Source organism: Chlamydotis macqueenii, chromosome 28 (genome assembly GCF_036417535.1).
Source record: "Chlamydotis macqueenii isolate bChlMac1 chromosome 28, bChlMac1.mat, whole genome shotgun sequence".
In the NCBI taxonomy this organism is placed as follows: domain Eukaryota; kingdom Metazoa; phylum Chordata; class Aves; order Otidiformes; family Otididae; genus Chlamydotis; species Chlamydotis macqueenii.
The window spans coordinates 1296008-1309028 of NC_141583.1; the positions used below are offsets into that span (position 1 = coordinate 1296008).

The 13021-nt window shown below is 53.0% G+C and overlaps 1 protein-coding gene across 1 annotated transcript; it reads left to right on the forward strand.

Annotated features, from left to right (window-relative positions):
• The first annotated feature begins 92 nt into the window (after positions 1-92).
• Positions 93-12171, forward strand: NCSTN (nicastrin). The gene is made up of 17 exons (XM_086768140.1): positions 93-195; positions 484-588; positions 2100-2223; positions 2740-2858; positions 3670-3815; positions 4002-4152; positions 4610-4719; positions 5016-5168; positions 6310-6414; positions 6606-6683; positions 6829-6998; positions 8201-8303; positions 8569-8664; positions 9181-9268; positions 9396-9547; positions 9859-10071; positions 11486-12171. Exons 1-17 carry the CDS (start codon positions 93-95, stop codon positions 11606-11608), a joined length of 2139 nt encoding a protein of 712 aa, XP_086624266.1. The 3' UTR covers positions 11609-12171.
• Positions 12172-13021: the final 850 nt, after the last annotated feature.

Here is a 13021-nt window from a genome sequence, read left to right on the forward strand (position 1 = left end):
TCCGACCATCGAGTCGCGGTCCTCCCGGCGGCGCAGAGCGGCTCCCGCCAGCGCGCATGCGCGGCGGCGGGGGAAGCGGAAGAGCTGGCGAAATGGCGGCGGCGGGGAGAGCCTGGGGCAGCTGGGGGACGGAGGCCGCTGCGGGGAGCTGGTGGAGGCTGCTCCGGGGGCTGCTGCTCGCCGTGCTGGCAGCGGGTGAGACTGGCTGGGAGAGGAGGGGGGGACGGGTCAGGCCTGGCCGGGCCGCCCCGGTTTGGGGCCGCCCCGGTTTGGGGCCGCCCCGGTTTGGGGCCGCCCCGGTTTGGGGCCGCCCCGTGCCTGAGCCCCTTGTGAGATGGCGGCACTGGGAGCCATCGCCTGTCCCCCTCTGAGTTGGGGAGGGGCTCTTTCCCCGCCCCGTCCCCCCGAGTTGGGAGGGCCTTTTGAGATGCGGGGAGCCCCTGCTTTGTCCCGCTCTGAGCTGGGGCTGTGTCTTCTCCCCAGGCTCCTGCCAGGGGAACTCCGTCGAGAGGAAGATCTACATCCCCTTAAACAAAACGGCGCCCTGCGTTCGCCTCCTGAACGCCACCCACCAGATCGGCTGCCAGTGTGAGTCCGGGGCTCCGGGGGGAACCGGGGCCGCTCCTGGGGGTGGCGGTGCCGTGGGTGGTGGGGTGTGAGGCAGCTCTCCCGCTGGCCTTGCCCAGATCAGCGTTGCCCTTCTTCTCAGCGCTGTTCACCCTCTTTTCCACTCCTGCTCTTGCAACACTGCGTATGCTGACCTGTTTCTGGTAATTTGAGGGGCGAAGACCCCGAAAACCCCTGCCGAGGCAGAGAGCAGCGTTTTGAGCTTGTGCAGTCAGTGCACGCGTGGGAGAAAGCCAAACCGCGGGTGCGAGGCAAAGCTGTGAGCGCTGCAGAGCGCGTTGGGAGTTAACAGCGCGCAGAAGAACAGGAGCAGGGAGTGAGGAACTGAGGAGGTGGCGTCCGCAGGGAGCGGAGGGTTTGGCGGAGCTGCTTACGCGGTGCCTGTTGCCTTCATAAAGGTTTTTTGAGCAGGATTCCCGGCTGAAGCTAGCGTGAGTCAGTGTCTTGCTTGTCTCCAGTTCGGTTCTGCGTCCACAGCGAGCCGCACCGCACGGCCGAGGTTGGCAGCCGCCAGCGCGCTTGGTCTGTCGGGTAACTGAGGGGACCTGCTTTGTTGCTCGTCCCCTTTGCTGTCACAATTTTTGCCCCTTGTCCTCTTGCAGGCCTCGTGCTGAGCTGCCGTTGAGCTCCCAGGTTCTGAATTTGCAATCTTTACTCCTTGCTGAGGGCAGCACTGCGGTCCTCGAGGCAGGGCCTGGCTCCTCGGAGTGCCTTTCTGTCTCAGCGCCTCAGCTTCCTGCTCTCCTTCCTTATCCTCTTCCCTCACAGCAGCCTCGTCGTGCTGAGGTAGCTGTTTCGACACGCTTAAAAACAAAAGATGTTTTCAAAGCACGAGTGCCGATTTCTTAATTTAAGCTGCTCAGCTTTTTTCTTTCCCTGCTAAAAGCCACTGTTGCTTTTTCTGTCCTGCTCTAGCAAAATGGTGCTGCTTCGCCAAATTGTTTCCTCCTGCCCTGCTATTCCAGGCTGCTTTAGGGGTGTGAAGGGCACAGGAGGCCACGCAGATGCTGAGAGGGCTGGAGCAGCTCTGCTGTGAGGCCAGGCTGAGAGAGCTGGGGCTGCTCAGGCTGGAGAAGAGGAGGCTCCGGGGAGACCTGAGAGCGGCTCCCAGTGCCTAAAGGGGGCTGCAGGGAAGATGGGGAGAGACTCTTCAGCAGGGCCTGCTGTGACAGGACAAGGGGTCCTGGTCTCAAAATAGAGGGAGGGAGATTCAGATTGGATAGTAGGAAAAAATTTTTTACTCCGAGGATGGTGGAGCACTGGCCCAGGTTGCCCAGAGAGGTGGTGGATGCCCCATCCCTGGAAACATCCCAGGCCAGGTTGGCCGGGGCTCTGAGCAACCTGATCTGGTTGGAGATGTCCCTGCTCCTGGCAGGGGTTGGACTGGGTGGGCTTTGAGGTCCCTTCCCACCCAAACCATTCCATGATTCTAGATCACCGTGAAACGCGAAGGACACGCTCTCTTTCCACAGCCTCCATCAGTGGAGACACTGGGGTGATCCACGTGGTGGAGAAGGAGGAGGACCTGAACTGGGTGCTTGCTGATGGCCCACACCCACCCTACATGGTGCTGCTGGATGGGAGCCTCTTCAACAGGTCAGTCACCGGCAGTTTTCATCTTCTTGGGGTTCCTGGAGCCCAGGTGACCGATATGGAACCTTCACAGGGTGATGACAGTGTCACTTTTCAAGTGACAGATGGCAGAGTCAGCCCTGACTGCGCTGACGTTGGAAACATCTGTGGTTTCACTTTGGTTTAGCGCCTGAATTTCTTTCTTCTTACACGGGCTGGTTGGCTGCTGGAAGAGCTCTGCTCTCTGTAAATTCTCACGCGGCGGTCGTCGCTGCAGCGGTTACTAGAGTTCATTAAGCAACGTGATGAAGATTGGTCACTTCTCTTCCTGGGCAGGGCAGGAGAGAAGCGGCTGAAGCTTTCTGCACGTTGCTGTACACGTAATCTCATGCGGTTCTGAGAAGATAAAGGCACGTGTTGGTTATTTTGGTCAAAAGCGGCATCAGGCGCTCACCTGTAATCCGTCAGCGTTAGCGTGCCGTGGGTTGAAACTCTTCGCTAATGAATTGAAAAATTTCACTGGTGTTTCCTCTCTTCCAGGAGGGTGATGCTGCAGCTGAAGGGGACCTCGCGGGTGTCAGGCCTCGCCGTGGCCGCTGCCAAACCGAGCCCTCCCCAGGGCTTCTCTCCTGGTCTGAAGTGCCCCAACGATGGGTTTGGTAAGAACGTAGTAACTCTTGGTCTTCGTTGGGAGGAATTACGTTGGACGGTCAAATAAAGAAGTGCAAAGGGTAGCTGAAATTGAAACAGGCTCGGGATGTTCCTTCGGAATCTCGTCGTTTCGCAGCATGGGCTGGGACAGCTGTTTAGGGGAAGGCAGTTTGATCAGCTGGCTCAGCCAGCGTTGAGGCACTGAACTATCAAGCCTGACCAAGGATTGTTGTAACGTCTTTTTCTTTAACACGCGGAGCTTGTGCTTTGTCTGCATGTGATCACTAAAGCGTCTTGTGTTCGCGTTGATTGGGCGCAGCGCGTGTGAACCTTTCTGTCTGGAGCAGCCGCTACGTTTTAAACGACGTTCTGCCTCTCTGAATTCCCCCTGCGTGCCGCTCGCTGGGTGTTAAAATGGTCGGCACGTACGGATGCCTTAGGGGCACTTCCAGCACGTGACGATCCCAGACAGCGTGGGTTTGTACCTTCCTCCTTTTGAAGTGTAACGTTTCTCTGTGTGCCTCCGCCACGCTCTCAGCGTGCGACGAACGCTCAGCAAGCGCTCACGCCAGCCTCCTGGCACGCGGCGGCTCTGAGCCTGCGTGTCTCTCGCTCTCTCTGCGTGGCGCGGCGCTCTGTCTCTGCCGCTCGGCCGCATGCGGTGACCGGCTCCGTCTCTCCAAGCTTTTATCAGCTGGTTCCTCTGCCCGTGATGGCGCTCATTCTGCATTTGCTGCTATTTTCTCAGCAGGCCCTGCCTCTCCTGCAGTCTGCTATTCTCCTGCAGGCTCAGATTTACCCATTTCTTTCCATTTCCAGGTGTCTATTCTGAAGATTACGGCCCTCAGTTTGCACACTGCAACACGACCGTGTGGAATCCCGTGGGGAGTGGGCTTTCCTATGAGGATTTTGACTTCCCAATTTTTCTCCTCGAAGATGCCAATGAAACCCAAGTTATTAAGCAGGTGCTGCGCTGCGTCCGCGAGTAGGAGAGGGGGGAACTGCCGCATGGTTCAGGGAAAGAGGGCAGAAGTTTTGTTTTCTCTCAGCTTAGATGTTGAAATCTACGGTAAAATGGTGTGATTTTATACGCCCTACACAAGGCTGTTACAGAAAGGCGAAGTTTTGTAATTATTTTCTTTTCCATCCAGTGTTACCAAGACCATAACGTCCCCCGTGATGGATCTGGCCCCGAGTACCCGCTCTGTGCCATGCAGCTGTTTTCCCACATGCACGCCGTCACCAGCACGGTCACCTGCATGCGACGCAGCTCCCTCCAGAGCACCTTCAGCATTAATCCCGGTGAGCAGATTCCTCTTTCCGTGTCGTGATGTGGGATAAGGCTGGTGGTAAAAATCCCAGTGGAACGCAGTCGTGCAAAAGAAGGAAAATTAGAGTTTCCCCTAAAGGCTTGCTTGGCAGCTGAGCCTTTTCAGAATAAATGATTGAAGTGGTGAGGAATTTGGGGCTATATTTAACTGGGTTTAGAAAATAATTTGTAGAAGAGATGCTGGCTGAGAAAGGTAAAACCTGCTGTGCAGATCATCAGGAATGGCTCTGAGGTTACGGCTCCGTTAAACCGTACGTGAATTGAAATCCTGGTCCTGGTGAATGTTTTGCCAGTGACTTTCCTGGGGCCAGGACTTCACCCCTGCTGAGCTCTTCTGGTGGGACTGATGAGCTGCAGCTGGCCAGAGGCTCGTTTCTCACTTGTCGCTGCCGTAGTCTCAACCCAAGCAATGCTGTTTCTGCTTCCCAGAGGTTGTGTGTGATCCTCTTCTTGATTACAATGTGTGGAGCACTCTGCAACCTATCAACTCCTCTGGAAAAGTCGATCCTGAGAAGGAAGTTATTATCGTCGCTACACGAGTAGGTACCTCTTAATCTTGCTTTGTAGAGCTTGGACTGAAAGGATTCTGAAAAGACATGGGCTTTGAGTCTCGTGGGAATATAAAGTGGAAATAGTTAGCGTGTCTGTTAGGCTTGCCTAGGATATTTCACATCCTTCAAAAGTGTTGCAGAGAGGGAGACAGTGTGGTTGGCTCTGTATTTTTCCCTTATCAGTAGGATGAGCGGGATAGGAGAGAGGTGATGGATTTGCTTTCCCAGTGGAATATTCCTCTGTCTGTGTGCACAATTCTTACACCTCCTCTTCGTGCTTACAGATTGACAGCCACTCCTTCTTCTGGAACATTGCTCCCGGGGCAGAGAGCGCTGTCTCTTCTTTCGTCACCCACTTGGCTGCTGCCGAAGCCCTTCATAAAGCGTCGGATGTTCATTTGCTGCGAAGGAATATAATGTTCACCTTCTTCCAAGGGGTAAGGGCAGTGGCGTCGCTCCACCGTCTGGCTTGTTCTAAGAGAGCAAACCAGCCCTTGGCTCCCTGCAAATGAGCTGTTTCCCTACTCTTTGTGCGGAGTCATTTGTCTGCATCCCCACACTGTGGTTCCCTCTGCTCCCCCAGTGAGAGCAGGATCTTAATTGCACTGGGATAACGACAGCAGATGGAGCTTCCACTGGGGCAGCCCATGTTCTGCCCCACAGTTCATTCAGGATGAATGACTGGAACTTTGCTGTCTCTCCTGTCTCTTCCCAGTGTGCCTGTCTGTATGTCTGTTCTCTGTTCAGGATAAACTGCACAGGCCAGGCTTTAAATTCTGAAATGAAGCCCAGAAAAGGCTGGATTAAAAATATGTGTGGTGACAGCAGCGAAATGTAGCTCATTTCTGAGAGCCCAGCACTGGAGTTGGCAGCTGTGGGAAAGCAGAACAAGCCTGTGGAGGAGGGACTGATGGCCAACAGCTGATGTTCCCCTCAAGGCATCTACGCTGATAGCTTCTTTTGTGTAGCTTTGTGAAACTGGCTCCCACAGCCCTGTGCTGCCGCCATGTGATTCCCTTCACCCTCCCCAGCACATACATCCCCGGTTGGAATTTCCCCGGGGGAGCCTGGCATTCTCCATCCCTTCCCCCGGCCATGCTCGGCTTCTTGCAGCTCTCTTGACAAACTAATTTCTGTCACCTAGCGTTCCCTCCCTTTTTTTCCAGGCAGACAGACACCTCTCCTTTCAGAAAAACTTTGTATATTTAATTCCTGGAATAGAGAATTGCCCTTTTCCCTGACGCGCTGCCGTCCGTACCAAGAAGCGAAGAGGATGACTTTGCCAGAGCAAAGGCCATATTAGTGCCTCTCTGTGCTCCCTTCAGTCTGACTTTGCCTCTGTGCCTTTTTTTGCTCGTGGAATTCAATAGCTGTCCCTTGGTTTTTTGCTCTTTGCCGCTGTTTTTGTCCGACCCTCTGTTTTGGTGACCCTTCAGAAATCCTTGGTGCGGGAGCTGGCCCTCGAGCTCCTGGTTTTGGTCCACCTCAGCCCCCCAAATATTGCTGTTAGTTGTGCCGGGCAGCTATCCGTATGTGATTCAGGTATGATTGTTTGTTTGTTTTTTTTTTCTGTTGCAGGAGACCTTTGATTACATTGGCAGCTCACGAATGGTGTATGATATGGAAAAAGACAAGTTTCCTCTCCGCTTGGACAACATCCATTCGTTTGTGGAGTTGAATCAGGTGTGGGATAAATTAGGGGACCTTTCTATTCCCTTTTTCTCGGTGATAATTTAGCTGTGGTCTTCCCAGCCAGCCTTTCACTGGTTTTGATTTTTTCCTGGACTGGACTTTCCTGTTCTGCAAGGCTCGGTGATATCCAGTCACGTACTTACGGTGTGTTGGTTTTTTTTTTGTTTTTTTTTCTCTTGAAGGTGGCTCTAAGGAGTAACTCAACTTTATGGATGCACACAGACCCTGTCTCTCGGATGAATGAATCTGTCGAAGCGCAGGTAATGGAACGCAATCTGTAGCCATTCATCTAACCAAAACACTCTGGGATCTTTAGCACGCTGCAGATGATCAGGATGTTAACCTTTCCAGAGAAATTACACCTCCAAAAGAACAGCAGAACAGTGCTGGTTCCTCTTCTTCCAGGTCAGAAGCTTGCTAGATATTCTGAGCAATAGCAGCGTGGGAGCAAATGTGTCTTTGCAAGAAGTTGGATATTCGCAGCCTCTTCCCCCGTCTTCCTTCCAGCGCTTCCTCCGGGCCCGGCACATCCCCGGCGTGGTGCTGACTGACCACAGGACTGCCTTCCAGAACAGGTAACGGGGGTCGAGGGGCGTGGGCTGGCCCACACCCGAAGGCGGCAGAGCCGGCAGAGGGCATCTGAGCTCCCGCAACGCCTCAGCCAGGCGTGTGCTGCCGAACATACGTGTAGAGCGGCAGTCCGGGGGGAGCGGAGGAGCAAACGTGTGCCGTGTAATTGAACAAGCGCAACATAATTATTCTGACAACCGAAAGAAATCCAGTTTTGTACAGAAAATGTTCCCCACAGCTGGCTAGAAGCCAGAGGTGAGCAAATGGCAACTGAGCGTGCCTAAGCCTCATCTGTTCTTCCAGAAGCTAGCTGCCTTTTTTTTTTTTTTTTTTTTTTTTTTTTTTTTAATATAGCTTTCTATTTGTGATGGCAGAAAGCCCCAGGCGTTGGAAAGGGCACTTTCATTCACCCCACATGACCCTACTGCAGCATGTTCCTTGGGGTTCCCCTGCCCCTCTTCGACTTTGGAAGGGGAACCGCGGGGTGGAGGACAGAAATACAGTTCTCCCCTTTTCCCTCAACTCTTCAAATTGTCTCTTTCCCTTCATCTTCTATCCTCTGCTGTTTCTGAGAATCTCCTTAGCAATCAAGGGGAAGTAACTTCCCTTCCATGCCTCAATCCGTGCCACTCTAGGGGCGGAGGAAAGCGCAGCTCACTGCTGTGTGACCCATCTTTAGACCGGGCTCCCAGTCCCGGCTTGGCTGGGAACGTCGGTGTGTAGATGGTGCAGCGGGCTCTCAGCCTGACTCCCAGTTCAGCTGCGTGTGCTGCAGATGCCTTGGTGTAATTTTTTCATAGAGTTCGCTTGGAATTCCTCGCTGCCTTCAAGAAAAGGCATTAATAAAATCCACTGGCAGGGCTTGCAACAAAAGCCCTCTTCCCAGGAGACCTTCTGCAGGGTTGTCCTTGCCTCAGTTTCTCTGCCCGTTTAATAGGTTGGGCTGTTGCCCACCTGAAAGCTAATCACAGCTTGTAAATTGCTTGGAGATCCTCAGATGGGAGAAGCTGTGGAAGGGCCAAGTTAATTATGAAGCCTCATTAAATGGTTTAAGGAGCGTGTGGCAGGGCAGTGCTTTGGCAGGGCTGTGTCTCTGCTCCCAGGAGGCTGCTCCCACTGTTTGCTTTAGGCACACTCTGAATTGAATTCCATGCCCCGTGGTTTCTTTCTGCCCTTCCCCAACCTCTGTTCGCGTTCTTCTTTTCAGATACTACCAGAGCATGTACGACACCCCGGAGAACATCCGGATGCAGTACCCCCAGGGGCTTAGCCCTGAGGAGACCCTGGAGTACGTCACAGACGCGGCCAAGGTTCCTGCGTTGCGTTGCCTTTAGCTGCTGGATCTGGGGTGGATGGGGCTTTGGGCAGGGGCAGATCGTAAGCAGAGGGGGAAAGGGGTTTCCAAAAGGGGCAGAAAGAGGGTGGGAGTGCTTTGTGCAGTAACAAAGGTGATAGGCGCTCCAGTGCTAGCGCAACGCGAGTGTTTTGATGGACGCGTGGATTCTGGCTGGCTCTCCTCGCTTGTTTTGCTGGATCTGCCTATCTTGATTAACACCGAGCGCTCTTCCTTTGCAGTCCCTGGCAGAAGTTGCCACAGTGGTGGCTCGTGCTCTCTACCGGCTTGCAGGGGGAGCCAACACCACCTCTGCTATTCAGGCGGATCCAAAAACGGTACGAGCAGATGGATTGGAGTCCCTGGCATCGCTGCTGAGCCCTCACGTACTTCCCTTCTGTCTCTGTTTATGTGTGTTTACACAGCACGCTGTCCTGTCTGTCTCTGTAAGGGCTTTGCCCCCACTCCCCCCTTCTCTCTTTCCCCACCACAGCTGAATGAAAATCCTCTCCCCCTTCTCTAGTTCCTTGCCTCTCAATCTCTGGGCAGACTTCACGAGCCTTCTACAAAACAGAGCTCCTTTAGACTTGTTCCGCAAAACAAAAGAGAAAGCCGAGATGAAATGGCAACGTGTGCCACAGGGATCAGCTGAGAAGGCAGTGGAGCTGGAATCAGGCCCGATTTTCACAGCTCGATCCTGAATTATACACGGTTGTGACGTATAGTCCCTCCTTTGTGGTGCTTTCGGCCCTTGTAGTGGGAAACATCTGTCGGCTGAATAATCTTGAGAGGTATAGCTGTTAAGATGCCATTTTCTCTCTTCTTTGGATAAACCTATTTCCATCTCTTTCCAGGTCACTCGAATGCTGTATGGGTTTCTGATTAAAATGAACAATTCCTGGTTTCAGTCCATCATTAAACCAGACATAAAAGGAATTCTGGGTAAGGCAAGATCGGGAAGGACAACACAGGAATGGGTTTGACCCCCTGGCAGCTTTCTGAAGCGCCGCACTAACACTGTCAGCTTCTGGCCGTCTCCCCGCCAATCCCATTCCTCTGCCTGTTCCAGGTGATGTTCCCCAACATTACGTGGCCGTCTCCAGCCCTGTGAACACCACCTACCTCGTGCAGTACGTCCTGGCCAACCTCACGGGCACCGTTGTTAACCTCACCAAGGAGGAGTGCCTGAACCCCGAAAAAACAGCCAGCAGTGAGAAAGAGGTGAGCGGGGTGATAGGTAGGGGCAGATCTGCTCGTTTAATCCAGCTTGCTGGGTTCTGCTTTTGAGGAAAGCTGGTTAGGAATGCTTTCTGTTCCTCGCAATAACGCATGGGAGAACTGGGAAACTCCTCTGACGAGGAGGCGTCTTAAGGGGCGGGGGAGGAGTGGGCAAAAGGATCCCCTTAGAGTGAGAGCGATCAGCAAAGCCCCTCTCTCTCCCCAGAAATGTGGTAAGGTTCCAAAACAAGGGGATGGTCTGGTTGTTTGCTCGTGGCTCTTTGTTGTCTCTCACTCTCCCGTTTTCTTTGCAGATGTATGAATATGCCTGGGTGCAGGGTTCCCTGGACCCGAACTCAACCTCACGAGTCCCGTACTGCGTTCGGTCAACCGTTCACCTCAGCAAAGCCCTCTCTCCTGCCTTTGAGCTGAGGCAGTGGGGATCTACAGAGTACTCCACGTGGACAGAGAGTCGGTGGAAAGAGATCCGTGCCCGGATCTTCCTGGTAGCCAGCAAGGAGCTAGAGGTGAGCTTGGACATGTCTGAAAAAGCAAGTAGAGAGAAAAATGTGGCTAGCTTTGAATAACATCTCCTGACAGCTGGAGAAACGGTTCAGAGTTTGGTACAAGGTCTTGTGCCATCGCTCTGTGTGAGCTCCCCAGTTAAGAACAGCCAGGCTTTGATCCTTGAAAGTGTGGAAACCAAGAACGCGTCGCTGGTGACAACCCTGCCACCTCCAGTCGTTTGGGGGTTAATAACCTTGTCCTGAGGCGGAGACAGGGAAGAATAATCACAGCCCCCTTCGCAGGCGGGCTCTGTGAATGAGAGATGGAAGTGACAGGAGTCTTGACCCCTTCCCCCAGCCCAGTGAGGCAGGGAATCTGGCTGTTACGGTGTCTTGCCTGATGTGCAACACAGACCTTCCTTCCTGCGGCTCGGATCCCCTCCTGACAGCGCAGAAATAACTTTGGCACAAGCCTTCACAAACAAAAGCAGCTGTAGGCTCAGTGTCTCGGATTCTAAGCGGCCCTTAGCTGGGCGCGGGGTGGCTTAAGTGCCAGCAGAATGAGGGTTAAGTGTGCAGTCACTCTGCGACTCTGTGCCGGAGTGCAGCGCTGTCCTCATCCCTCATCGTGCCCTAGCAGCAAGCCCGGGCAGTTATTGCCTCTCTGGGATGGTTATTTGAAATCGGAGAAAGTAATTCGTGTGCCGCTGGGCCTTTTTAACGCTGTCAGGGAAGCACAGTGCCCCGCCTGCGTCTCTTGGCCTCTTACAGCCCAGTAGATACTGGTGCCCTGGAGATGCACAGCCATCCCTGAAGCTTTGAAGATGTACTGAGAGCATCGTAGCGGTGCGTGAGTGTCTGGTCGCTGCGTGGGGACTGGCCTGAGATATGCAGGGGAGACCAGGAGCAGCGGTCCTACAATGCAAGAGGGGGGTTGGCAGGAAGGAATGGAATGAGGCCTTAGGCTGGTCTGGCAGTTAGACTTCAGGAAAGGTGCTGAGCAGTTCTGCAAAGGCTGTGGACAGCCGTTGATTCTGCCAGCAGCTCTGCTTGTTGAAGGCATTTACAGTTCCTTACTGAAGGAGATGACAGTTCGCGCAGGAGTAGCCACAGTGTTGCATTAAATGCTTGCTAAAAATCTCCGCAAACTGCGTCAACCGCTCTGAAACGCGATACGCTCTTTATACCTTTTCTCTTAAACGTCGTGCACTGGTAATAACTACAGTGAAAGCTGACCTCATCGCGTCTGGCAGCCGCTTTTGTCCAAGTCCGTAAGATCCTCAGCGTATTTTTTTATTTCAATGCTCGTAGTGCTTCGGTAGCCAGCTGGTCTCTGTCGCTTCCTGACAGAGACCCCAGTTTGACGCGTGTTCTGCGAGGTGCTGCGGGTCTGTGTTCCTAACGACGATGCTAAGTGTTTCTCATCCCTTCCTAGATAATCACTCTCGTTGTGGGCATTGCCGTTCTGGTCTTCTCTCTCGTCGCCACCTATTTTATCAACGCCAAAGCCGACATACTTTTTAGCATCCCGCGGGACCCTGGGGCTGTGGCTTACTGAAGATGCTCTTGAGGCTTGAGAAGTCCCAGCCCTTGGATTACAATTGTCGAAGATAAAACTACACTGGAACGCCCCTGCCTCTGGATAGGGACGCAAACGGTTCTCTCCAGAGCTCCCGTGCTCGAGTTCTGGGGACTAAGCCCTAAAATGTAACAGACTTTCCCAGAAAACAGTGCCGACCAAGCCCTAAAGAAACTGTGACTGAGAAGTTCCCCAAGCCTTTCTTTTTAATTTGTCCTTACTTCTGAGCAACTGGTGAGGATTGGTCCTGAACGCCACCAAGACAACAATGTGATATAAGTGTTCCCTTAACGGAGGCGAGGGTGGGAAGGGTGAAGGATTTTTCTCTGGGAGGTGTGGACCAGCAGATTCCCATGGCGGCTGCCCGTTAACGTCCAACGGTCGCTGTGAACCTGTCTGTACTGCAATGCGAGGAGGGCAAGGCGTGTGTAAGAGATGATTAGGTGTAAAATGTCCTTTTTTCAATGGTGCAATATTTTCTGGGGTTTGTATATATATAAATAGTTCCATTTAATTAAAAAAAATCTCCACTTACAAATTAACCCGTTGCCTGTTTTAGCTGAGTTGCTGCCAAACAGACCAAAACCACCAGGCGCTGCGATATGGTTTGATCTGGGGAGAAACGGAGTTTGTCTGATGTGGTTTTCCACGCGCCTTGAAACTTTGAATTCTTTCTGCAGCTGGACGAAAGAAAGACCTCGTGCCCTCAGACAGGACAGGGAGTGAACTTGCTGTTGTTTGGACTGTAAGTCTCCACGGCAGGGATGGCTGGTGGCTCCACACAGCGCTTTGTGCGATGGGACCTCGATCTCCGTCGATCCCTGGGCGCCGCTGTAATAAACGTGTTGCTTTGCTCCCTTCTCCAGAGTGAGGAGCTCAAAAATAGGTGAAGAGGGTTAATTCCAGCCATGAGAGCTGACAGGCACTAAAGCAGACGTCGCTTTCCCTTCCCTGGAGGACAGCGAGGGCTTGTTGTGTTGAAGTCTTTTTCTCAACTAGGCACACGCTCCAGAGTTTTAAAATAATTCTGACATTGTACGCACAGTGCTATGCTGAGGGAGACTTCTTCCACTTGCTAATGCATCCTGCTGTCGGCAAACTGCTCCTGATACCGGGTGGAATGTTTCTGTGCCTGATCTCTTTCTGTTTCTCCTAGCAGTGCTGAAGAAACTCCTATCTCAGTTTACAGGGATACCTTGTCTTTACAGTAAGGGTTTTCGTAGCCTTGAGCTCCTCATCTTTGAACTCATTCCAACAAAATCAGTTCCCCAGAATTATCCAAGCAGACAACTGTGTCTGAAAGTGTTTTGGGTAGGACAGGGCACCTCGAGATAGCGTGTGGTCTGGCAGAGAATTTTGTAGAATGTGGTTTTCCTTCCCTAAGGTGAGTTC

Bases quoted from the DNA above. Each gene is read 5' to 3' on its own strand.
- NCSTN (XM_086768140.1), top strand. From the start codon at position 93: ATGGCGGCGGCGGGGAGAGCCTGGGGCAGCTGGGGGACGGAGGCCGCT. The intron at 4,720-5,015 runs GTAGGTACCTCT...TCGTGCTTACAG, and splicing joins TTATTATCGTCGCTACACGA to ATTGACAGCCACTCCTTCTT. The intron at 6,684-6,828 runs GTAATGGAACGC...CTCTTCTTCCAG, and splicing joins ATGAATCTGTCGAAGCGCAG to GTCAGAAGCTTGCTAGATAT.